Source organism: Camelus ferus, chromosome 6 (genome assembly GCF_009834535.1).
Source record: "Camelus ferus isolate YT-003-E chromosome 6, BCGSAC_Cfer_1.0, whole genome shotgun sequence".
NCBI lineage: Eukaryota > Metazoa > Chordata > Mammalia > Artiodactyla > Camelidae > Camelus > Camelus ferus.
The window spans coordinates 533,860-559,920 of NC_045701.1; the positions used below are offsets into that span (position 1 = coordinate 533,860).

General features: G+C 45.5%; 2 protein-coding genes and 1 pseudogene across 4 annotated transcripts in view; all 3 read left to right on the plus strand.

The window, feature by feature from the left end:
* The window catches only part of LOC116664040 (translation initiation factor IF-2-like), a 38,026-nt gene extending 32,119 nt beyond the window's left edge, over nt 1–5,907 (plus strand). Inside the window, exons 5-8 of one of the 3 annotated variants that reach the window (XM_032480869.1) lie at nt 1,954–2,141; nt 3,241–3,533; nt 4,713–4,890; nt 5,759–5,907. The gene's annotated coding sequence lies outside the window, so the exon portion shown is untranslated. The remainder of the gene's footprint in view (nt 1–1,953; nt 2,142–3,240; nt 3,534–4,712; nt 4,891–5,758) is intronic. The other 2 variants (XM_032480871.1, XM_032480872.1) reach the window with 2 other exon arrangements.
* A 1,788-nt stretch (nt 5,908–7,695) lies between these two features.
* LOC116664029 (putative HERC2-like protein 3) lies at nt 7,696–15,373 on the plus strand. Its single transcript, XM_032480861.1, has 3 exons — nt 7,696–7,918; nt 12,378–12,519; nt 15,235–15,373. Exons 1-3 carry the CDS (start codon nt 7,729–7,731, stop codon nt 15,371–15,373), a joined length of 471 nt encoding a protein of 156 aa, XP_032336752.1. The 5' UTR covers nt 7,696–7,728.
* A 1-nt stretch (nt 15,374) lies between these two features.
* The window catches only part of LOC116664043, a 47,496-nt pseudogene continuing 36,809 nt past the window's right edge, over nt 15,375–26,061 (plus strand).

A 26,061-nucleotide genomic window follows, 5' to 3' on the forward strand; every position in this document is an offset into this window, starting at 1 on the left:
CAGTGAATACATATCTGTATTTGTCATTTTCCCTCATCAGGGTGGTTTCTCTTTCATATACAAAATGATAAGCATGTAATTTACATTGATTTTTATGCATACATTCACATATAATCGCCACAAAATACAAGGCCACTTAAAAAAGGATACTCCTTTTTTCTTACTGTAGAACGTGTTCAAACCTTTAGCAGCAGATTCAGCAGTTACAGGGTTATCAGTACAGCTGCCACGCCTCCCTGTCCTGGAGCCTCACAGGGACACTGCGAGGCTGAAGAAAAGACTTTTTCCTCCAGTTTATCTAAAGCTTTTCTTCAGTCCTGGGATTGTTTTAATATATAATTTATTCATTTTTTAATGGAGGTACTGGGGATTGAACCCAGGACCTCATGTGCACACTGTGCCACTGAGCAACACTCTCCCTGCCCAGGCCTGGAATTGAATAACCTTTACTTCTCCCTCTTGGAGGAGAGAGGGACACAAACTTCAACATTTTTGACCCACCCGGGTCCATCTTTGGAAATGTTGGGGCACTTTTTCCTCCCACCTGGGGGGAGAAGGAAGACCACGGGGTCACCAGGCGTGGGCTTTCCCCTCACTGAGGCCAGCAGGCCAACTCCTGGGGTTGCGTTTACTGCTTTCAAATGCATTGGTGCATTTTACTTCTCCCACCTTACAGCTTAGCTTCCATTTTATACTGTGGGTGATTGCATGGCCACCAGGGACCAGATTCATCGTGTCCCGCCCTTCATTCTTCCTTTTACTGAACAAGGCTTTTGTGATACTTGACTGAATCAGGGCTGTTCTAGAGAATCCCAGCGCTGCCCTCCCTGTTCCTGAGAGCACTCCCAGGTTCAGTGATTCGCTAACAAGCCTCACAGGGCTCTAGATGTGGTCATCCTCAGGGCTGAGATTTAGTATAGTGAAAGAGAAGAAAGGAAAATCAGCAAAGGGAGAAGGCATGTGGGCCACGTCTGGGAGAAACCAGACAGATGTCCTCTCCCAGGGGAGACGCACAGGATGCCCTTCGTCCCCCCAGCAAGGCGCTGTGACCGCACATGTGAAGTGTCGTCTTCGCGGGCACAGTGGGGAGACTCGGTGCCCTGAGCTTTCACTGAGGCAGGTCGTGTAGGCACGTCTGCCTGGCGCTCAGGTAAGTTCCAGGCCCCTGGAAGGAAGCCTGGAACCATGTGGTCTGTGCAGACAGTTGAGGCCCAGGGACGCATTCTTGGCAGTTAGGGGATGGTTGGAACCCTCACAAAATCCAGGTTATCGGAGGCCAGCGGAGGGCAGCCTTGCAAGCAGGCCTTTCCAAGGACAGCAGTCTCGGGCCTGCTCTGTTAGCTTGTCTGTTCCCAGTACCGTAATTAAAGCTGGCTCATGTCTCACTGTTAGACGGTGAGGTGGTTATCTTTTTTCTATTGTAATAAAAATATGTGATGCATGTTTTTCTTTTTTTTAAATATTCTATTCTTTTTTTTTTTTTTATCTATCTGTATCTACTTACTGTTTATTGCAGGGGGTAATTAGGTTTCTTTATTTTAATCGAGGTGCCAGGGCTTGTTGAACCCGTTGCCTCCTGTGTGCTGAGTGTGCCCTCTGCCGCTGAGCTGACCTCCCCCTCAGTGTGTGTCTTTCTAACTTAGAGCATTTTGGTTTTTTTGGAGCAGGGCGTAATCCCTAGAAAGAGAGTAAATGTCTTTTCTGAGTAGTTTTTTCATCTTTTACAACTTCTGATATACATTTAGATATTTTGTCCTCCCCTTGCCTTTTCCAAAATTTAATTCTCATCAGTAAGTTTTTCATAGTATTTGTTGTACTGATAAAAAAAATACACTATGGAGTCTTTAACGTTACTATCCTCATTAATAGTTAATAATTATTTAAAAAAATATATTAAGATTAGGAAACTGTGACTCCTGATTGGCTCAGCTGCTGTTTTTGGTGCTCTGACAGGCCCCAGCTGTGATATTGTTGAAGAAGCTGTGAACACGTCTGCCCGAGGAGCTCCCGCTACAGTTCTGGGAGAGACTCGGAAGGAAACAGCCCCGGTGCAGCTCCCGGTTTCTGGCCCGGAGCTGGCTGCTGTGACGAAGATCGGAACCAGGGTCATGAGAGGCGTGGACTGGAAATGAGGCGATCAGGTGCTTAGAGATTTGACCCAAACACATGAGCCACATGTTAGTCATATTCTGCACATCCTGGCTGGGTGGAACCTGGGGTCAGTACCTGCCTTCTCTCAGGATGTGTGTGACTGACCCATGACAAAGTACTGACTCCGAGGCAGGTGACTAGAGGCTCCAAACAAGGAGGGAGAAGCAGCGGCCTGTTGTGGGGCCCCGATCAGGTCTGTGAGGAGTGGGGACTGTTTTCAGAGAACTCCTGGCGTGGGCTCAACTAGGGGTGCAGCCCGAAACAAGAGAGTGAGCAGGAGAGAGCGCACCTCATCCGAGTAATCGGGTCGAGAAAGCTCTGGTGCGGCCTCTACGAGCTGATGGCCACGTGCCTGTCAGCGCCCCTGGCCTGGGCAGCAGCAGGCGCTGGCTTGGGGGTGCCCACCTTTTGTCTTCTACCCCGAGCTCCTTCCTCCCGCATCTCTGCAGGGTCACCCCGGGTGGAGGTCAGGGGCCTGGGCCCTGCACCACTGCCCTGGCCACTCGCGCAGGACTGCGTTCACCCTCCTATGATGCGGAGCCGCCTTCTCACGTCCTGGTGTTCTCAGCCTCACTCTTAAGCACACGACTCCTGAGAATCGTCTCAGAATCGGTGTCCAGAACAGGCAGCAGCATCCTAAAACAGCTCTTACTCATAGAAATGGGAGGTGGAGGTTCACTCTAGGGTCAGAGAAAACCTGAAGAATGAGGGGGAATGAGGCGGTGCTGGTGCTTCTTTGAGGTTCTGACCTCGTGAAGCCCCGAGAGGGATCCAGGGGCCAAGGAGCAGGGTGGCAGGACCAGGCTGGAAAGTTTCATCTCTGCATTGGCTTAGAGAGGATGCCGACTGAGGTGACACCTTCCCAGCTACCTCTTCGGTAAAGGAGCATGGGCAAGTTAGCCCCGGTGTCCGCTGTGCAGTGATGGTGTGAGCTGCGTGGTGACGGCGTGAGCTGTGCGTGTTGTAGCGGGTCTGGAGCCCTCTATGGACACGCAGCCTGTGCCAATGCTGCAGCCACCCTTTCAGGCCATATTCATGTGACAGACCGGCCTGGACCCTCTTAACCAGTCTCTGTTTCGGCTTCCCCAGGACAGACCTCCTCCTGGCCTTGGCTGTGTGATCGGTGAACTTGGAGAGGATGGGTGGATCATGGTCCAGAGGGACACGGGCAACACCAGCTCATACAGGATGGGAAAGGAGGGGAAGTAGGACCTGAAGTTGGCGGAGCTGCTGGCCTCCACGCAGCCCTCCGCAGAGGACTTGGACACAGAAGATGACTCCGGTGGGTGCCGGGGGGCCTGGCAAGCTTGTGGGCACATGCTGGCCGGCCATCCTTTCATCTGGGAGTGAGAGCAGCTCTGTAGACCAGGCTTCCCTGGAAGGTCAGTTTTAAACCGGCCCCCGGTGATTTTGTTGGATTTGATTCCTGTTTTCCTTGGAGACAGTGTGGTGGGAGGGAGAGGGCAGGGCTGTCTGTGTCCTCGCCACTGGTGGGCTTTCTGGGGGCCCTGAGCTAGGGTCTGAGGTAGTGAGCCAGTGCCTGGAGGAGTGGGTGTTACCCTGCCATGCCAGAGCATGCCTTTTTCCTTCTGTCACCTTACCCACTGAGGTCCTGCTGTCAGGCATGTAGTGTCGAGTAGTAAGTCAGTACTTTACTACCTGAGGGAAAGTGGAGGTGGGAGTTTAGCGTGACCGCAAGGTTAAGGAGATGCAGGGTGTGGGAGGAGGGCTTCAGGACTTTTTCAGACCTTGGGATGTTGAGATCTTGGTGAGACCATCCAGGAGGCCAGCGATTTTTCTTGGGGCTCCAATGTCAGCTATATGCACAGCACGGGCAGGCTTCAGAAGTCACTTTTGTGGTTAGGAGAGGAAACCCAAGAGGCTGAGCTCATCAGAGAAAATGGTGTGGAAGGTGTCAGAGGCAGTGCTCCGTGCCCGCCCCGTGTGCATGCCACTCTGCACATCAGATGTACACGGATGACGTCTGCCTTTGGCAGGTTAGGAGTAGTGTGTGTGACACCACGTGGCCCTGCCTGGGTCAGTGCAGGTTATGTTATCATTGCATCTGACAGTGTCCTGGTCAAGTGCGCCTCCTCCCAGCTCTCTGCCAGGGGGCTTCACTTAGGAAGTCGGCCTGAGCAGGGCTGGCCAAGTGACAGGAAGGTGGCCTGGACAAGTGTGCCCCTAGCTCCGTGTCCATGGAGGCAGCCACCTCATCTTCATCCTGCGCACAGCCAGCTCATTAACAACCAGCTTTTGACATTTGATGAGCTGTTTTTCTGAGAAGTGAGTTTTTATAATTGTTTTAGTTCTTCTGAGCTGTATGCTGAGATTGCTTTAAAAAAATATTTAAAAGGCTTGATTCCTTTGAAGGAGGTGTAGGGATGGAGCTGAATAGGGTGTTTATTTAGTGGACCTTGAATTTTATCTTCAAATATAAAGAGCTGCTTCCCTTTCCAAAGTAAGAAAAGAAGAATGTGAAGTCAAATCCCTTAAGTTACACGTGGAGACACTTTCCCATTTATTTGGGAGTGTAGTTTCTAATTTTGATTTTTTTTCAGAAGCTTTAACAAATTGAAGGGAACATTCACCCCACTGCAATGATGCTCACCAGCGCTGTTAATTTACTGCAAACTCTGTCTGCTGGAGCCCATGCTGAAGTCATGCAGAGTGAAGCCACCAAGACTCTGCGTGGACTGCTGCACACGTTGGTGGAGAGGGCAAGGATGGACAAGACAGGTATGCATGGAGTGCTGTGGGCCACAGAGTCAGAACCAGGCTGTGAGGCTGTCGTGTGCGAGTGTGTGTGTGTGTCCGTGTCCTCCCAGCCTTCCTCGGCTTGTGGCCACAGCATTCCAGTGTCTGCCTCATCTTCGCTTGGACGCCTCCCCTGTCCTTTCTGCCTCTTCTAAGGGCTTTCATTGGATTTAGAGTTCATCCTAATGCAGTATAATGTCATCTCAGTCCTTACCTTCGTTATACACTGTGAAGAGTTCATTTCCAAATAAGGTCACAGCTGAGGTTCTGGGTGAAGATGACTCTGGGGGGATACAGTTCAACCCACCAAAGTGTTTGAGTATGTGGATGTGAGGGTGTTAAGTGTGGAGAGGTGGAAGTGAGTGCAGCGAGTGTGTGTGTGTGTGTGTGTGTGTGTGTGTGCAGGCTTGAGTGCATATGTAAGTTTGTACATGTGAGTTTGTCTATGAGGGTGTGAATGTGAAGTGAACAAGTGAATGTGTGTGAGTAACTGGGTGTGTGAATGACTGAGCAGGCATATGTGTGACTGTGCTGGGGTGTGAGTGTCCATGCATGTGTCTGGGTGAGAGTGACTGAGTGTGAGAGTGAGCAGTGGGTCTGAAGGGCGGTGTCCCTGGAAGCCGGGAGAGCAGGAGGGCTGGGCCGTGGGAGCTGGGGAAGAGCGGCTGGTCCAGGGGTCTGAGCAGGTCACGGGGATGCGGCCCCGCCCCAGGGTCACTGCCAGCCAGGAGGGAGCAGAAGCCCCAGGTGCCCAAGTGGGGCCCCGGGAGGAGCAGACAGGGTCATCGTCAGGTCAGAGTCAAGTTGGATAAACCTCATGGAAACCTCTTCCTCTCATTCTGCTTTGAAGACTTCTTAGCCTTGGCCTGGGAATTTAGGACACAGATTAAATATGAATGAGCTCATGGAGGATGTTTAAAACGTGAGATTTCAAACCAGTAGGATGTTCCCTCACAGAGAACTGCTGTTGGAGTTGTGAGTTGTCTCCCTACTGCACAGGGAGGGTGAGTGGGTGAAGTTCCTTAAGGAGTTTGAGTTGCTACACGTGCTTTAGAGATTTTTAACGTGTAAAGTGTACCTTGGGAGGGTAGAGCTCAGTGGTAGAGTGGGTGCCTAGCATGCACAAAGTCCAGGCTTAATCCCCAGTACCTCCATATTTTTATTTTATATATCAACGTAATTACTTCCCCTCACACAAAAAAACAAAAAGACAAAAGAAAGTCCTTTGAGCTGATTCGAAAGTCTCCTGTTCCTCTCCCACCTGAGTCAGTGAAATTGTAACATAGCCAGTGAAGTAGTTTCTCCTTGAAAATAACGTGATGGAGGTCAATTAAAAGCAAAGGTTGTGCTGAGTGCTTCTTTGTAGAAGGTGGGCTGCCCAGCAGCACCGCCTGGCTCTGGGTGCTGGCGGGGGTGCCAGGAAGCTGGCCGAGGGGGTGGGGGCCGCGTGCCTTTCACCTCTGCTGGGGTTTCCCTGTAGGATGTTGATTTCCCTTTGAAATTCCCTTTTTAAAGTCTCTGTTTATTTTTGGGTTTTTTAAATTTTTTTTTCAGGGGGTATGTAATTAGGTTTGTTTATTTATTTTGTTTTTCGATGGAAGTACTGGGGATTGAACCCAGGACCTTGTGTGTGCCAAGCATGTGCTCTCGCACTTTAGCTCTACCTTCCCCCCTTAAACACTGCATTTTATTCAAAGATATATTTTTAAATATTTTGTTCCTGGAAAAAAAGGATGAAGAAACTAATCTAGAAATGAATTCAGCTTAATTGTAAGAAGCAGGCAGCGCCCTGGACTCCGCTCCCCAAGCTTGCTCTCTGTCTGCTCTAGGCCCTGTGGGAGGGCTAGTTTCCTGACTCTGAGGACCCAGAGGTGGGGGGCCTCATGGCGGTCCTGGCTGTGGGAGGAGGCATCGACAGTCAGTTGCACCTGGAAGGACAAGTCACGCACAAGGAGTTTGGAGAAGGCACTGTGACTCCCATCACCCCGAAGGGCAGGATCACCATGCAGCTCTGTGACATGTGCGCCTGTCATGTGTGCCCCCTGAACCAACTGAAGCCAGTAGTGAACCTGTGTTCAGTTCCTGGGTGAAGTGGGAAGAACTTGATTCTGGCCGTTTATGTCTGCCTTCTAGGACGCCATCCAAATTCAGAAAGCATGTCCGCCTTTCTTTTTCATCTCGCACCCCAGTGGTGAATGGGACCTATCTCACAGGATTACATAGATTAGTAGCTCATTTGTCTTATTTTAGCCTCAAAAAGACATGAAAGGGCATTAGCTACTTAGAAGGTACTGTGGAAGTATGTTAGTTTTCATTATTTTTAAACTGTGAATTAATGACATTTATTTCTTATCGAACAGCTCAACTTTCAAAAAAAACCCTGAAAATGATTCCCTTAAATGAGCTTTCTTCATGTACAAAATCCATAATAATCATGTTGAGTGACATGGTTTGTGTGGCAGCTGGTGTCATGTTAAACCTGTGAATTAGGGATACATAGAGAAAGTGATTTATATTACTTTGATGTAACCCAACTAAGATCTGACCATATCTTTCAATAAAATACTGTTTTTGATAATTACAGGAACATGTGCATGTTGTAGAAAATACCTAAAAATTTAGTAACCACCACCCTGATGTAATTATTGCTGACACGTTGGTAAAGAAAAAATTAATTTAGTTTCTATTTACTGTGCATGTAAGTCTTTGTCTTGCCTCCAGTGTCATCCTTTAACATTATTTTCAGATGTAAAAAGACTTACATCTACATGTGGTGTTTCAGATTTAGGACTCACGGCTCTGACAGCTTCCAGAACGTCCATGTGTTCTGCTCACTGGACACACATTGAAGGCTCCTGCGCTCCCTCTTCAGCTCCCCGCCCGGCGTTCAGCGGCACCGACTTGCGCTTCACGGAGCCCGGGCTCTCCGTCTGGGCTCAGTTGGTGAACCTCGCTGGCAGCAGATTGGAAAAGCACAAAATAAAGAAATCACCTAAGCGGGGTTTTGCAGGTCAGTACACGCACTTCTTGATGAAAGAGCTGCATCTTAACTAGTATTATTTGAACAACATCTTGTTTTGTCAGAGCAGGTCTGTCACTGCCGAAGTCTTTGGGTTCAGATGGACTGACCACTGGTTGAGTGACAGCGGGCGTGGTGATGAGTGTGTGTGACACCAAGAATGATGCCATGGTGGGGGTGGCACCCAGAGAACCCCCAGGCCTCCCCACCTCCCGGTGCCAGCGTTTATTCTGCACACGCTTTTTGAAGAGAAGTCTGTGTTCTCTCCCTGCACATTGACCCCCCAGCTGAGGCCCCCCAGCCTAGTTGCCCTTCTTGAGTGTTGCTCCGGGTCTCATCACAGCCAGACCCGGCAGGGCCTGTGTGCCTGGACCTGCCTCACTTTGTGTCTGTGGACCGTGGTGGCCTGTCCGAGACCAAGGCCAGCCCTGCTCCAGCTCCGCCTTTGGTCTGGGGTGCTGTTCTCCAGTTCCCTAACGTTGCCTCTCATGTGTCCTTTCAGAATTCTTCTCCCTGACTATTCTTTGCACATTAGACATCCCTGTGGTTGCGTCTGTCACTTGTGGCTCATTCTGCCCACTCTTGAGTTTTCTCACCCATTTCTCCCCAATTCTGTAATTCCTGCCACAGCATTTATGATGGCTCTCCAGTTCTCATCTCTGGCTGGAGGGCCAGGTGCATGTAAACCACAGCATGTCCACAGTTCAGCTAACCTTGTCCCTTAGCCAGCGTTTCCTGTCACGGTGAATAACCCTGTCTGCTGGATATTCGAGCTCGGTGCCCCGGAGGCACCTCTGGCTCCTCCCGTGCCCATGTCCCCACGTCCCCAGTCCCCATGTCCCCATGCTGCCTGCTGTGGCCTCCGGCGTCTCCTGCTCTGGATGCTGCTGCTGCGACTGGCCTGGCTCTCCTTGTTGCCTGCCTGCGTCTTTGTGGCGGCTTCCCTGGTCTGTTCCTCCGTTGGCCCACGGACATCACTGCAGTCATTTGATTAGATAAGATCCTGTTGCCGGTAGATGTAACCGGCGTGCAGGTTCTTGAACCATCCCAGAAAGAATTCAGATGAGACACGGTGGTTAAGAAAGTGAAGTGAGGATTTACTAAGGCATGGACAGCACACTCTCAAGGGGAGAGCAGGTGGGCTCAGGTGAGCGGCTGTGCTGAGTTTCTTTGGCAAGTTGGTTACATAGAGTACAAATGATCGGGCAGAATATTCATTAGGAAGTGAAGGGTTTGGGGTCGTATTTCCTGGTTTCATCCCAACTCTACCTTTCTGAAGGGAAGAAGGATTTTTGTCCATATTTATTCCAGATTGGAAGTGTCATGACATTGGTGCTTGATGGGGACTTGTAATCTGGAAGGCCAATTTTTTGGAAATGAGGGCACAATGAGAAAAGTTATATTGGGACACTGGAGATTCCTGCCTTTTCCCACCTTTCTTTGTCAGCCTCCAGGCCACTTGTCACTCCAAAATGTGAGAATGCTTTTCAGCCCAGAGGTTCCTGCCTTTCTTTTCTGCCCAGGGACCCCTGGTGCTTACATGATGTAGGGTTTTCTGCATTTGGCCCGTACCCCTTGTTTCTGCCCAGTTCCTGCCATTTGGCCTGGGTCCCCCTTTCTCTGCTCATATCTAGCTATCTGCCTGCTCTAACAATTCTACAGAGTGCCTTGATCTTTACATTAGAGAACTGTATGTCGTGAATATCTGACAAAATTGTGTTGCAGGAGTCATGGCAAGAAAAGGTGAAAGTATGTTATTTATGACATAGGTGTCTGGGTGATTTCAGCGACTTGGGAAACAATTGATTATACTAGAAATAGCTAACACGGCCCTAACCGTGTTAAACCATCGCATCCTCACTCTGACCTAAGGCAGCACGTGGCAGAGGAGACCTCAGGGCGGAGGAGGATGCTCACCCACAGCCTGGGGAAGGGCAAGCCCTTCGTCACTGCCAGGCTTTGCAAGCTCAGATGAGTCCCTCGGGGCAGCGCCCTCCCCAAGGCCGACCTCTGCTGAGGGGAGAGCCTGCGCCCTCCCTGCTGAGGCCTTTTCTCCCCCAGGACAATGACACCTGGGCCTGCTGAGGGGCCAGAGCTGACGCTGTGAGTCCTGAAGGCGGGCTGCGCTCTGCTTTCCCACCGGGACCAGCTCAGGCGGATCCTGTCTCAGCCAGCTGTTCAGGACGCGGCAGCTGCTCACGCAGGTGACTTTCTAGGAGCCCTTACAGACCTGTAAGAAAGGCAAAACTCCAGTAGAAAACAGCCAAGAGACACGTACGGGTGGCCCATAGAAGGGGAACTAGAGATGGCTTCTATGTGCACAAGGAAGATGTGCCACCAGGCCAGGAACTGATGAAACACAGACCGCAAGTGAGAAAGACAAAGCCCGAGGGGAGGGAGGGAAACAGTGCTCTGCTGCCTCGATGGTCAAAGTGCGGCCCCAGGACCAGCAGCGACGGTGGCACATAGGAGCTTGTTAGAGGTGTGGGCCCTCAGGCCGCAGCCCAGACCTAAGAAGTCAGGATCTGCATTTTTAACAAGGCTCCCGGTGCACATGAAGTGAGTCTCCTCTGACACTCTGCTGGGGGTTTAAGTTGGTACAGCCGTCCACTGGGCATCTGAGGACATGCTAGACTTTAAAATGCATGTGCACACGTATCTATATCTGTATGTCCATTGATTAGGAAGTCATCTTGTGGGAATCGATCACATGGAAAGACATGAAGAAATGTGTTTATAGATGCTCATTGTGGCTTTTTTTTTTGTTGGTCTTGAGTTTATGCTGAAAACTGGAGAAACCTCAGTGCCCATTATTAGGCGGTGTGCCAGAATGGCAGCACACCGTGGTGCTGTTCACGGTGGTGGTGCATTTGTGTGCCCCTTACCATGGAAACGTGAACATGAGAAAAAAAAAGTACACTGCTGCGTACTTATCTGTTTGTAGATTTGCCACAGAGAGTGACAGGAGAATTTCAGTTGACTTCATTTTCTTTGTACTTTTCTGTATGGCTTTAGTTTTCTAGAATGAGCTCATATCATTTTAAATAGAAAAAAACCCAAAGCTGTGAAAAAATTTTGGACTATCTACTGTTGAAAGACATTGTGCTAAATATTATGGGCAACCAGACAGTCCTCGTTTATGGTTTTTTTACTCTTTGGAGTCGGGGTGGGGAGAGAAAATGAAGGCAGGTAGCTCTGTCCAAGGTACACGCTCGTGTGCTGTGAGATGTCTGAGCACAGTTCACACGTGTCCCGGGGACGCTGGTGGTGGAGGGCTGGGGAGGGCAGACTTGAGGGGTGAGGCAGGCCCTGGTTGTAGGGTGATGAGGAGTCCCTGTCCTGGGAGAGGAGATGGCAGGAGCACAGGCGTAATCAGTGAGTATTGGGTACTGAGCTTGGCAAGGAGTGCAGGGTTTATCAGTGATCATGGGGCTAAAGCTGGAGGGGTCAGTTAAGTGGTGCCCAGGGAATTGGACTGGCTGTTCTGTGGTCACCCTAGTGAGTAGCTACAGCAGTGCTGAATCGGGGTTACCATCCCATGCTCGGGGCAGAGCGAGAGCTCCAGATGGATCTGTCCAGCACAGGGCTTGACAGCCCACCACAGCTTTATAGAAACACAGCCATGCCTTCCTGTTTACATGTCATCTCTGGCCACTTTCAGCCTTCAGCGGCTGAGTTTGAGTGGCTGTGACAGACCCTGTGGTCAGTAAGCCTGAACTGTTTACTCCCTGGCTCTTCAAAAAAATTTACAACCCCTGGACTAAAGGATTAAGTTGAAATTGTATCAGTGGGCTGAGGGCAATTGAGAAGTGCCAGACACCTCACCCAGAGCTGCTCAGATGAAGACAGTAGACATCACCCTGACCACATGACACATTTGGAATTGGTGTCAGTTTATGGTGTGAACGAAGGGAAAGAGAGCAAGCCCTGGGGCCACAGCACACTTGGGAGTGTTCAGAGCTGGGATTTCTGAAGCAGTGAGTGCTCACCAAGGCAGAGAAGGGACCCGAACTGGACCAAGGGCAGAAGTCTGGGAGGTCGCTTTGGTTGGGTCTAAAGAGACAGACAGAAGAACTAAAGAAGGACAGAGGCCAGAAAGCAGGGAGTGGAAAAGCCTTGAAAATTTTGGTTGGCTAATGCTTGATGAGGTAGAAATCATGTATCTGGTTTAACATGCTCAGTGCACTGTGTTTTAAAAAAAAAAAAACAGATTTCTTCTGTATAGCACAGGGAGCTATATTCAATATCCTATGATAACCTTTAATGAAAAAGAATATGAGAACGAATATATGTATGTATGTATACACATGACTGGGACATTGTGCTGTACACCAGAAATGGACACGTTGTAACTGACTGTAGTTCATTAAAAAATAGTTAAAAAGAAAATAGTAAAGAGATGTTTGTGGTTAAAAATGCAGTGTCATTCTTATTTTGTTTTTAAATTCAGATGATGGAGCAGCTGCGTCCCCTGACCTTGGGGACATGTCTCCTGAAGGCCTGCAGCCCCCAATGATCCTCTTACAGCAGTCACTGGCCTCGGCCACCCAGCTGTCTCTGGTGAGGCCATATTTGACAAACAGGAGCTTGAGGTACAGTCAGTAGTAGCCTTGGCAGTTTTTATCCAGCACACGAGATTGTCAACTTTTTTTTTTTTTTTTGGTAGATGTGTAGGTAGATTTCCTTAAGGATATAGTCTGAATTTTAAATATGCCAAAATAATTCTTATGACTAGGTAGGTTTTAAGCATGATTGTCATAGAATGTTATAATACTGGTTAAAGAATGAATGAGTTAAATTTTAATCTTATTTTGAATTTCTGTGAATTATTTGGAAAGGTCAGCTGGATTCAGCATGGGTTCATTGCTCAAGTGTTCTTGGAGGAATCTTTTCCCAGGAAACAGTGTCATTGAAAGAGCCCCGTGAAGCCTAGGAAGATGGCTCTTGCTGGATTGTTTCACTTACGCCAGAGACTTTCCTAAGCCTGCTCTGTTGAAGCCAGGCGCTCAGGTTCCAAGCACGTGCTGCACCGCATACTCGGGGGTGGACTGTGGGCATCTTCTCACTGAAGAGAGGACATCAGACCAGGTCTAGTCATAATGGGAACTTCCATGGCCCACCACATGGAGAACTAGATTTTTTTTTATTTTTAAATCCTTCTTGCTGTGCAGTACATCAGAAATTCTGGACAAAACATCAAAGACAAAAATTAAACCTTGAGGGCTCAATTTGGCAGGCAGAAAACACCTTAGTAGAGATCCGCAGAGACCAAGACCCTGCGTGGAGCCAGGATCCAGAGTGAGGAAGTGGCGGGTGCAGAGGGAGAAGGCGGGAAATTCTGGGCACGGGGGCAGCTGGGGAGGAGGGTGCAGGGCCTTCTGTGACCCCCACCAAGTGCCAGCTGCTCGTTAGGTCTGAACACCTGAGGTGAGAGGCCGGTTAAAGTCACCCAAGCCCCTGCTGGGTGTTTTTTCCTGTCCTGCTCTCTTGTTCTTTTCTGAGACTGCTGCTGTCATCTGGGGATTGCTAGTGAGTTTCTGTTTTGAGTGTCTTGGTTAATCAGCTTGGTTCGCTGTAAAGAGCTGTTTTAAAGGTCAGGTGTGCGGCTTCATCGGGTCTTATCTGCTGTAACCCGTCCAAGGAATCCTTTATACTTTCAGATCTCATGTTTCCGTTTGGTTCCTGTGTTACAGTTTTACAGGTCTCCTGACGGTCCTCATCTCTTCACCCTTTGTGTCACTTAAAACACATATCATCCTTGATACCTGTACATCTTTAAACATACGTCTGATTGCTATATTAAATTTCTTATTTGCTAATTCTGACACTTGGGCCACTCATTGGTCTGCTACTGATCGGTTTGTTCTGCTGGTCATAGTCAGTTACTGGTTCTACTTCTACACACGTCTAAACAACGTTGCTGTGTGCTGGGTGGCTTGGGTATTACGCTGTGTGGCCTCTGGGCTCTGTCACGTCCTCTGGAGAACACGGAGCTTTATTTTTGCAGACAGTTCAGTGCCTGGCAGTTTTCCTCAGTCCTTCGAGGCTTGATTCTAGACTTTTTGGTGATAGTTTATTTTTGTTTTGCCCTCAGTCCTGGTTCCTGGTCTCTAATTCTACAGGATTTATAATGTCTTCTTAGGTTTCAGTGGAAACCTCTACATCATGACCTCTGCGCTCAAACGTGGTTGGACTGGGACCTCGTGCCGTCTCCCTAGCCCTGGGCCTGCCCGCAGTTCCTTTGTGCTGGGCTCAGCTTTGTGGTCAGCCAAGGAGTCGCGGGTAGTCTGCCCGTGCACTTCGTGGTCCTTCTGCACCCTGCTTGCTCCGGCAGGCCCCTGACTGCAGTCCAGGAGCGCCGCCCCTGTCACGACTTGCCCAGGACCTCCCTGTTGTCAGGGTCACACCTGTCCCTGTTTTCTCCAGGGCCTGCCTTCAAATGTTTTTTAAAAATACTCTGTCCAGAATTCACAAATGTTATCAGCAGAGGCTTAGTCTAGTCTGCTTCTTACTGCCAGAACTGGAACTCCTAGCTTGAACTGGTTCTGAATTACAAGCTTTTAGGATGGAGCCTGTCACTTCTGAGTTATTCAGACTTCACAGCAAAACCCTAGGATTCTGACCCTTCCTAAGCACTGGAAGGCTCAATGATGTCTTCTGTTTCTCCCTAATTCCTTCCTCACGTGGTCAGTTTAAAACAAACAGCGAGCCTAAGCACTATGAGAAGTAGAATGGATGAGCAGGGAGTTTCAGGTGGTTCAGGGAGGGGTGAGGCGTCCCAATGAAGGCAGTCACCAGCTGCAGGCCCTGGTGATGCGTGCACTCATCAAATCATTGCAATTTGCTTCCCAACATTCTTTAGTCCCCTTATTTTTTTATACCATGTTTAATCCCCAGAGAGGTTGTGTTACTCCTCAGTAGGTGGGGGTTGATTTGGTGGCACATGTGGTGGCTCTGTGCTGTCTGTGACCTGTCCTACAGATGGAAGAGAGCAGGAGACTGTGGGCACAGCTTGGTCATGGGGAAGGGAGGGGTCCCCTTCTCCTGCCTCCTCGAGCCCCTCACTCTGCGTTCACTCCCTCAGCTTGTTGCCACTCAGAGCTCAGATTTCAGGGCTGTGAAATTTCCTTAACGGACATCGATATTTGGCTAAATTACTAGGTAGGTTCTTTGTCTGCCAAAGAAGCTTTTTAACCATCACAGTTTTCCTCTACCCATTCATCTAAAAATACCCAGTAGGACTGAGTATAGAAATACACTTCTGCACTGCAGTTGGGAGTGGTCGTCCGTAATTTCCATTTTCCTAGGCTCCCTGCTCCCCCCCAACTGATGGCCCTCGGCTCCGCTCCCGTTTGCCCAGGCCTGCCGCGCTGGCTGTGTGTCAGCGTTTGGCTGTGGAGTCCATGCATCTGGCGAGCCCCGTGTGTGAAGCCTGCAGCTCTATGACGCCTGTCCCCGTGCCGCACGTCCACCCCATCAGAGTGAAGAAGGACCAGCTGTTGCCGGGTCCTGCTCTGCCTGTTGTGATCCAGCTCATGGAAACGGGGTTCCCTAGAAGGAACATCAAGTTTGTACTCAACTCACCCACGGGCACCCCTGGGAATGCTGCTGGCTTGCCAGGTACTGCGTTTTCCACGGGGGTGTTCCAGCTTAAGGTGCCCATCTATATGTTTGTAGGCCTCCCGGGAAATGCGGCCATCAGAGGCCCATGCGCAGCTGGGCGTGTGGTCCTCACCATGGGGTGCCGTGTGTGCCTGCTCCTGGGCATGTAGGCCATGGTTGGGTCTCTGTTGGACAATGCTGACATGCAGGTCATGGATCTCTCGGATGCAGACGGGGTCTGAGGAGTGTTCAGACGAGGAGGTGGTGGAGGATGTGGATGACACGGCCTACGCTGTGGTCAGTGCCTCCCTCGTGCCATCTGTCCTGAGCTCTGATTTACTCCACACTGCCCCATGGGGCCCTTCTGGTTCTGTCCAGGCACATGGGGAGGCTCCTAACTTGCTACCTGGGTTTTCTGTGCCTTAATTACTTTAGCTTTTAAAACAGACCCTTGTTCCAACATCGAATGATGTTGGGTAGCCATGAGAGGAGACTGCTATTAAAAAATCTTTTTTTTTTTTAAATGGAGGTACTGGGGATTGAACCCAGGACCTCTAGGATGCTAAGCATGCACTCTACCTCTGAGCTATACCCTCCCTCTTAAAAATCATTATTTATATAACACATTGATCTTCTTATTTGAGTGAGTTGTTTCATGGGATTGCTTTGGAAATGCCTCAGAAATTTTCTATACTTTAAGGTTTTGAGGTTAGTTCTGCTTACTGTGCTGCTTGCCATTAATCTTGTAAAAATGAAGGATTTTACAGTGAAAACACAGCATAATATTTCACACTTTCTTTTTTAATGTTAGAGATTTCACATACTTCTTTAAGTAGGTTTATCTGGTTCACCATTTTTAGAAATGTGTTTCTCTTTTGTAGTCTACCGGTGCTGTCATAACCGAGACCCAGACTTAACGAAAAACGGGCTGATTTCCTGAGTAATGATGATTATGCTGTGTATGTGAGAAAGAATAATCAGGTGAGTAATTGTCTCAGGCTGGAGCCTGGCTGAGGTTTTCATTCAACAAATGTGTAAGCATCTCAGAAAATCAGAGACCTGGCAGAGGAGGGCATAGCAGCCAGCAGGGAGGCCTCTGTGTCTGGAGAGAGGACAGAGGAGCAGCAGAGTGGGGGGCCAGCACCACAGAACAAAAGGGGGCTTGTCCATAGTGACGTGGCACAGGGTCCTGTGCTTCTTGGTCATCCCCCTTTTGGATACTTTCACAGCCTGTTTTTGCTTTTGAGGGGAGACCAACGTAGTTAGGTTTATTTATTTATTTTATTTAATGGAGACACTGGGATTGAACCCAGGACCTTGTGCATGCTAAACACACACTCTGCCACTGAGTTATACACTCCTCCATCTTTTGTAAAAAATATCATTCTCATTGCCATCTAATTTCAAAAATTTAGTTATGTTTTTTCAACCTTAAATCCTTCATTTTCCTCCTTTAATTCTTTTGTTCTAGTCAGTACACTTCAGAGAACGTCCCAGAAGTCATCTCATTCTACCTGTTGATATGTCAATATGTATCCCATATAGATAAGGCTTTTATTTTTAATATAATGACCTTACAGTTTCCTAACATTGCCTGACAAAGTGAACAGTGATTCCTCACTGTCATCTCATAGCTAATGCTTGCTCAGATTTTCCCGGTTTTCTCAAAAACGGCTTTCTATAGTAATTCCTTTGAATTTTGATACTAACAAGATCATATACCGTACATTTGGGTGATAGGTCCCTGAAGTGTTTTTTAACCTAGAATAGTTCCTCCCTCCTTTTTTCCTTTTCATGCCATTCATTTGTGCTAAAACTACATTGACCCACAGCCTTCCTCCCTCTCCTCTGTGTCTCCTGTACATTCAGAGCGAGGGCTGCAAAGTGGTTGGGCTCAGGCTGCCCTGAGCAGGAATGTATTGTAGGTGCCAGCACACAGCGTTGCTGGTTTTCACCATCTATTCTCTGTTAATGTTGTTCATGTCGCCTTCTAGATCCGTCACAAACTTTGTCATCCCCCCCAAATTTATTAGCTGGAGTTGTGTCCTTTAAAAAAAAACTTTCTTATGAATTCTGGTCACTATAATATAGTTCATATAGGAAAGGCAAAATAGTGGCTGTTTTTTGTTTGCTTGCTTGCTTGCGTTACCAATTTTCAGAATGATGAATTGGTGCCTGGTACTTGTAAAGGTGACCAAGAACCTTTGTTTTGTCTATTATCATTATGATGAATTTATTGGCTATTATGGATTTGATGTGTTTTAGCCATTTTTCCTCTTGATCATGTGGGAACCCACTGATCTTTTTTTTGTTTTAATTTAAGTATAGTCTCTACAATGCTGTGTCAGTTTCTGGTGTGCAGCGTATTGTTTCAGTCACCCATGTACATTCTTTTCCTTTGCAGGTTACTACAAGATACTGAATGTAGTTCCCTGAGCTGTACAGTAGGACCTTGTTGTTCATCTATTTTAGTATCTGTGCTAGTAGTATTAGTATTAGTAGTTAGTACTTAGACTCCCAACTTACCCTCCCCACCCCCTTGCCCCTCTGGTAACCGTTTGAGCTGTTTGTATGTTCTTGAAATTCAGCCCTTATCATTTGCATCATTTGCAAATATTTTCTCCCATCCCGTAGGCTGTCTTTTTATTTTTGTTAGTTTCCTTTGTTGTACAAAAGCTTGTAAGTTTGATTAGGTTCCATTTGTTTATTTTTGCTTTTATTTCTATTGCTTTGGGAGACAGACCTAGGAAAACATTGCTACAATTTATGTCAGAGAATGTTTTACCTGTGTTCTCTTCTGGATTTTTATGGTGTCCTCTTTTATATTTAAGTCTTTAAGCCATTTTGAATTTATTTTTGTGTATGGTGTGAGGAAGTGTCCTAAATAACATCATTGATTTCCATGCTGCTGTCCAGTTTTCCTAACACCACTTGCTGAAGAGACTGTCTTTTCTCCATTGTATATTCTTGCCTCCTTTGTTGAAGATTAATTGACCCCGTAGGTTGTGGGCTCTCTAATTCTATTCCATTGACCCCTATGTGTGTTTTTATGCCAGTACCACACTGTTTTGGTTACTGTAGCTCTGTAGTATTGTCTGAAGTCTGGGAGGATTATTCCTTCAGCTTCATTCTTTTTGTTCCATGTTGCTTTGGCCATTGGGTCATTTGGGAGTCCATATAAAATTTAGGATTATTTGTTCTAGTTCTGTGGAAAATGTCCTGGGTAATTTGATAGGGGCACCATTAAATCTGTAGGTTGCTTTGGATAGTATGGCCATATTAACAATATTAATTTTTCCAATCCAAGAGCATAGGATATCTTTCCATTTCTTTAAATCATCTTTGATTGCCTTAATCAGTGTGTTGTAGTTTTCCACATATAAGTGTTTCACCTCCTTGGTTAGGTTTATTCCCAAGTTGTTTTGTCTTTGTTTTTCATGTGATTTTAAAAGAGACTTTTAAATTTTACTTTCCTTTTCGGATATTTCATTGTTAGTATAAAGAAATGCAGCTGACTTCTGTATGTTAATCTTGTATCCTGCTACCTTGCCAAATTCATTTATCAGCTTTAGTAGTTTTTGTGTGGAGCCATTAGTTTTTGACTGCTCCCTTGCTTTATGGCACACATGGACCTAGGCTCATGTTACGTATTTCCTCCCCCAGAGATCAAGACAGGCAGCTTTCTAAAGAGCCCTGGTTCTATGTATTGAGAAATGATTTTGAGATCATACTGGGTGCTAGAGGAACTTTCCTTAGAAATAGAATAATGCTACTTAAAATTGATCACTCATCTATACACTGGACTAGACTTTTTACATTTAATTTTAATTTTAGGTAGGAATGATGGCTAGATGCTGTTGAACAGATGAAGAAGTTTGTGAAGGGGATGTGGGCAAAATTATCAAATTGATAGAGGTGGATTACATGACCTCAGTGTGCAGTGTGGTTGGCAGCAGAAAGAAGCACTTCCTGGGTTAGGTACATTCACGTGGAACTTGTAGGTAAGAACATTCTTCATCTGCTTCTGAGTGAGATCTTTACAGTTCCCAGAAATGAATGCTAACTGTAGTTCATTTTTTATTGGAATCTCTAGGCTGTCCTCCACCAAGTTCTCCTCACATAAAGGCAAGATTGGTGGTAAAGTTGGTGTGAAAGCCTCAGTCTTGACACTGAAATACAAGTGGGGGTCCGTGACTCAGCAGAATGCGGGGCTTGGGAAAGGCCATGGTACCTAGGCAGGGAAGCACTGGGGGTTGGCTTCTCATCAACTGGTGTAAACTTGGGCAGGAAAAACAAGAATTAAGCAAAACCTTATGATATAAAAATAGTGTCCTTCTGCTTGTCAGTGCCCTCACGACCAGGAGCAGCCCTGCTGTTGAAAAGTCAGGTGTATTAACTCCCTGCAACATGGGAGAATGCACACCATGGAGAATGTGGTGTCTCCATAAGTGTGTGAATGTGACAAAGTCTAATGGGTTTGCACTGAGTATTTGGGGGAGATTTCAAGGAATTAGGGTAATTCTAAGAATGGATGTGTTAATAAATATTCCCTGGAGGGCAGAAATATTGAGTCAGGATGAGGTCATACCTGGCAGGGAAGCAGTCGGTCATACTCGCCAGGAGGGGACTGTGGTTGGGATTCGATTGGATGTGACTGGACATGTTAGAGTGGTTTTGTTTTCATCTCGATCTGTCACAGTCTCAGTCTGACCTTGTCTCATATTGGGGTTCTTGTTCTGTCAGTCCTTCTGCCAAATGGCCAGCTCCCTCAGTGTTTTTCTCTCTTTTTATTAATGCTGTATAAAAATTTAGGTCTGAGTTTAAGAAATGGGAATGTAGAAATGATGGGTGTTAAGACCTGGAAACACAGAATTCTCCTCAGTTTATATTTAATGTGATAGTGTTGAGATTTCAAATCACATGGCATACTAAGTCCATTTTAACAGTTGCAAGAAAAATTATTAAATACATGCGTGGTTTTGTTTTGCCTTTGAACACTTTCAGTGCCATTTTTGCTTTGTTTTGTTTCAGCCTTGTGGAGAGCTGTCTTTCTGCCAGATAGCTTAGATTAGAAATGACTGCAGTGGTGGTGCTTCCCCAGTGGGCAGGGATGTTAGAGTTTCTTAAATTACTTAATAACAAATGGCTTGTTTAACATTTTATTTTGGTTTAACATTTTGCTTCACTCAAGAGATTCTTAAAAGCTTTACAAATTAAAACAAAGATAAATTTCAAAAATAACAACTTGGTTTAGAAGTTAATGTTTTCAGTAGCTTTCACCAAAGGGCAAGAGATATCTTAACATTATTAATGTAATTTTTATTCCCTAAGATACTGAATGGAGTTTTTGGTTGGTGTAATTAAAAACAAGCAAATAAACCTTCAATAAGTGGAAGATTTCAAACAGATACAAAAGTCGAGATTATAGTACAATGAGCCTCCATGTGCCCATTACCTGACTTCAGCGGTTGTCAGCTCCTGGCCAAACTGTTCATCCATGGTCCCCTGCTTCCATTATTTTGAAGCTAATCCCTGATTGCCATCATGTGTTAGTTGATCCAGAAGTATCTTAGTGTGTTTCTCCTAGAGAGAAGTTCTCTTTGAACAACACAGAAAACTGTAATATAATATCATGTGGTTAGGTATAGCTTTAATTTTAATTTTCAGTTTTTATTTGTGAAAGAGATGTTCCAGACAATTTCTGTTGTGTCCTAGCTGTCAGTGCCAATGGGAAAGACGTTATTGTCAACTTCCCTCAGTCTCACTGAACTGGGCTCTCATCAGACATGGAGTTGGTACCCAGTGTCCATCCTGGCATCATGTGAGTTTTTATTTTTACATTGCTAGATTTGTTTGGGAGGAATGGCTTTCTCTGGAATCAAGTTTAACAAATGACCTCATCTTTTTCTTATTGACCAATGGCTATTTAAAAAATAGGTGTGATGGCTGTGAGATGTTTCCTATCATTGGATCTCAATTCAAATTCTGTGATGACTTTGATTTTTGTGAAATGTGTTTCAAAACCAGGAAACACAACACCAGGCATATATTTGGCAGAACAAATGAACCAGGTATGGTAGAATTATTACGTTTTCTTTCTACAGAATTTATTAGTGAGATAATTATTGTGCAAACAAAGTTACTTAATTTTGATCTTTAAAGCTCATACTTAAATGGTGAGCACTGTACTATGTGCACAGTGATACAGGAAACATGGTCCTACCCACCTGGTGAATTACTATTTTTTAACAAGCAATGAGGGGTGTTAGAATAATGGGGTGTTCACTTGTATTTCCATAAAGAAACAGTAAAAGGATCTCAGGAAACTAGTAAGTGTTTTGTTGGATGGGATGTGGAATTGGGGAGATGGAGAGGGAGTCTTTTTATTTGTGTGTCTTTTATTATTTATTTTATCACTATGGCAGAATATAGACAACATAAAATCTGCCAGTTCAGTCACTTTTAAGTGTATAATTAAGGGAATTTGCACACTAACACCACTATTTCTAAACTCTTTTCACCACTCCAAATTAGGAAGGGATCCATTAAGGAATAACTCCCCTTTCTTCCCTCTGCCAACCCCTGGCAACCTCTAATCTGCTTTCCACCTCTGAATTTGACAACCCTAGGTACCTCTTATAAGTGAAACCACTCAAAATTTGATTTTCTGTGTGTCTGACTTATTTCACTTTGCATTGTGTTTCCAGGGTTCATCCATGTCATAGCATGTGTCAGAACTTCATTTTTTTTTTTGTGGCTGAGTAACATTTCATTGTATGTATATACCACGTTCTGTTTATCCAGTCATATATTATGGAAATTTTGGTTGTTTGTACCTTTCAGCTCTTGTGAATAACATTGCTGTCAACATTGGTGTATGAATCTGTTTCAGTCCCCGTCTTCAAAACTAGGAGTGTAATTGCAGGGTCATTAGGTAGTTCTTTAACTTTGGAGAGGACTGCTAACATGTTTTTTTATAGTGGCTGCACCATTTAACATTTCTTTCAGCAATATATGAGGGTTCCAGTTTCTCCACATCCTCACCAACATTTGTTTCTTTTCTCTTCTCTTTTCTTTTCTTTCTTTCCTCCCTCTCCAATATAAAATCTGAATGGTCATATTAAAGACATATTACCTTTAATTGAAAAATCTACCCATGAAGAAAACTCCAGGTCCAGATGATTTCACCAGTGAATCTACTACAGAAGGATAATTATGACCAAATTGAATTCCAGGAATGCACAGTGTATGGCTTACTATTCATAAACCAATCAGTGTAGTTCACCACATTAGCCGAGTAAATCAGAAAACTCATGTCATTTCAATGGATGCAGAAAAAGCATTTAATAAAATTCAGCATCTGTTTGAGGAAAAAGTGTTAGCAAACTAGGACTAGAAGGGAATTTCTTTAACCTGATAGTCATTCTCAGTTAAATACCTACAGTAACCACGATACTGAAGAGATACTGAAAGCTTTCTTTCTGAGGTTGGGAATAAGACAGTAGCACCTGCATCTCCTCTGCTAATCACCACTGTATTGGAGTTCCCAGCAAGGAGAGTAAGGCAAAGGGAAGAGGGGGAAAAAACTATTCAGGTCCCCAGTTTTGCTAGTAGTCACTTATTAAACAGTGCAGATAAATCCATCATTGCAGAACATTCTGCTGGACAGCACTGTTTGAGATAATGCAGATTCAATCAAAACCCCGGCATGAGTTTGTTTATTTTGGTGAATTTGATGAGCTGATTCTAAAACATAGATGGACACACAAAAGGCTAAGGGTAGGCAAAACATTCTTGAAGAAGAACAAAATTCTCTACTAGATATTTAAACTTCTGAATCTGTTATAATTTAGACAGTGTCTGGTTCTTAGGCAAAGACATAAGAAATCTAGGTAAGTCTGTATCCAGCAGATCAAAGAATCCAAAAACAGATCCAGGCATGTGTGGGTATATGATTTATGATAAAGATGACATTACAGGACATTGGGGAAAATTTGGTTCCTACTTAATTGGATGTCTGTTCTGGAAAAAGTGAAACTTGATTGCTATCACAAACACAGAAATCAGATCTAAGAGCATTGCCTGTCTCCAGGTGTGAATGGTAAAACTGAACTTTTGGAAGATAACATAGAATTTCTTCATGACTTTGATATAAGGAAAGATTTCTTAAAACAGCAAAAGAACTAACTTTAAATCAAAAGTTGGTAAAATTAAGAGATCACAATCATAAAAAAATAAGAGAGTGAAGGTGCAAAGCATCTGTAATCAATAAGGGCTTACATCCAAAATATGTTAAAAATAGGCTTTTTAAAAAATGTAGAAATTTGTACGAAAAAGACTCTCTTCATAGAAAAGTGGAAAAACAATCTGGGCATTTCACACAAGTGGCCAGTAAATAAATGAAAAGGTGCTCACAGTCATCAGGAAAACACATTAAAATCACAATGGAGTACCAATACACTGTTGTGGTTGAAATTAGAGATACTGATGATTCCAGGTGTTGGTGAAGGAATGGAGTGGAGCACAGGGAATTTTCATAAACTGCTAGGGAAAAATTAGATAAAAAACAAACAAACAAAAATAGGACAGCATCTCTGTATATGCAGAAAGACGTATAACAAAAATCTTCCCAGTGGCAGTATTCTTAATAGCTCTGAACTGGAAATAATGCAATGTCAGTCAAAAGAAGAATGGATAAATAAATCATCACCTCTTCATAAAGTGGGGTACTATAAAATAATGATAATGAACAAACTGTAGTTTGTTTAAGAAAATTCACTTACATAATGTTAAAACTAATCTGATTATGGAGGTCAGGATGCTAGTGACTTTTAGGGGAGAGAGAATTCAGCATTGACTTGAGGGGTTGTGGGCCGGTGGTGGGGTGGTTCTGGGAAGACGGCAGTTTTTATTATTCCTGCCTGACAAGTTCAGTTGATGATAATTGTTTAAGCTGTATTCTAATTTCTGTATTTTTATATATATAACAAACAAGTTTAAACATAGAATTTAATAATGGCACTGATAATAGAAATCAAAATTAATTTTTTTTAAAAAGTGGTTATTATGTGCCGGGTTCTATTCTGCGTGTCTACTTGTGGTATCTCATTTAAACATTGTGACAGACCTAAGGGACTGAGGTTAGTGTAATAACACCTCTGCTGGAGGCAGGGAAACTAGGGCCCAGAGTGGCTGTCTTTACGACGCAGTGCCTTAGTCTTTTTACTGTTTATTTCTGAGTTGTTTGTATATCAAGGACCTCAGTTCTTTTCATATATATTTTTATTTATTTATATTCCTTCCCAGTTTTCTTTTGTTTTTAACATGCAGATTTAAACATACACCCCCCCACCCCTGCACCAATTATTTGACATTTAGATTTCCAGTTGTTTGCTATTGCAAACAGTACCAGGTTATATATTGTTTCCTAACTGTCTTTGTGCACAGCATCTACTATTTCATTCAGATATAATCCACCCCCCCTTTTAAACTGAACAGAGTTGCTCCACATAATTGAGTTAACTGAATGTATTTTAAATTCTGATTAATGAATTGTTTAGACAAGTTACCCCATTTGCCATGAAGATGTGGTCCTTTTACATGTTCAGCAGATGTATATCAGTCATACACTCTGGGTCAGTTAAGGGCCTTGTGCTGTGAAGAAGGGGACGGAGGCCGAGGTCTAAAAGCAGAGCTAACGCAGGTGATGTGCACGTGTAAGCGGGGGTGAAGACTTGAGATTTGCACTTTAGAAAGGCCACTGTAGCCATCTCACTGAAGAAATACAGAATTGCAGATGGGCAAGGTAAAGACAGAGTGAGCTGTTAGGGATCTGTTGCAGTTGTCTGCGTGCGGCATAGGGTGACGGAGGCCGGAAGGAGAGGTGGCATCCGAGTGTTCTGCAGGAGGTGGGGTCAGCAAGGCGGGGCTGTTACTTGCGTGAGGTGGTCTGTGGACGAAAAGAGCTCTACTGTGACTCCCAGAGCCTTGGTTCTGATTGACTCATGGGAGACAGTGGCATTCGCTGTGGGAGAATATAGAAGTGGAACTTCTATTTTGGGGGGAGTTGAGCTTTGTTGTCTTTAGTTTGCAGAATCCGTGCGACACTCAGGTAGAGGTTGTACGCTCCACAAGAAGGGCGCTCGTCTCTTCGTCGTGACTGAACTGTCAGTGCGGTGACTGCAGCAGATGTTAAGCTGGCTGTCAACGCCAGAGCTGTTCTCGGTACTTTACACGTAGTAAAGTACTCAACCTTCACCACAGCTGTTTGAGGTACATATTATTATCATTACCAGGACATTAGGTGTGCAAGGCCACCCAGCTGGTGGAGTGTGGAGCTGAAATTCCAAGCTGCAGCAGCCTGGCTAACAGTCTGTGCTCTTCACTTTTCCACCAGTGCTGGTGTGTGTTTTGAAACAAGTCGGCTTGAGAAAGAGTACCATGGTGCTGACCAGTGTGGTGAGAGTTCGCTGGTTTACTTAAAAAAAACAAACAAACAGGTATTCTGGGCCAGTGTTGGTTGACCAGGGTTT

Excerpts from the sequence above, each read along its gene's own strand:
- LOC116664029 (XM_032480861.1), top strand. The coding sequence starts at position 7,729 with ATGTGTTCTGCTCACTGGACACACATTGAAGGCTCCTGCGCTCCCTCT. Across the intron at positions 7,919-12,377 it reads ACCTAAGCGGGGTTTTGCAG|ATGATGGAGCAGCTGCGTCC; the intron begins GTCAGTACACGC and ends TTTTAAATTCAG. Across the intron at positions 12,520-15,234 it reads TTGACAAACAGGAGCTTGAG|GCTCCCTGCTCCCCCCCAAC; the intron begins GTACAGTCAGTA and ends CCATTTTCCTAG.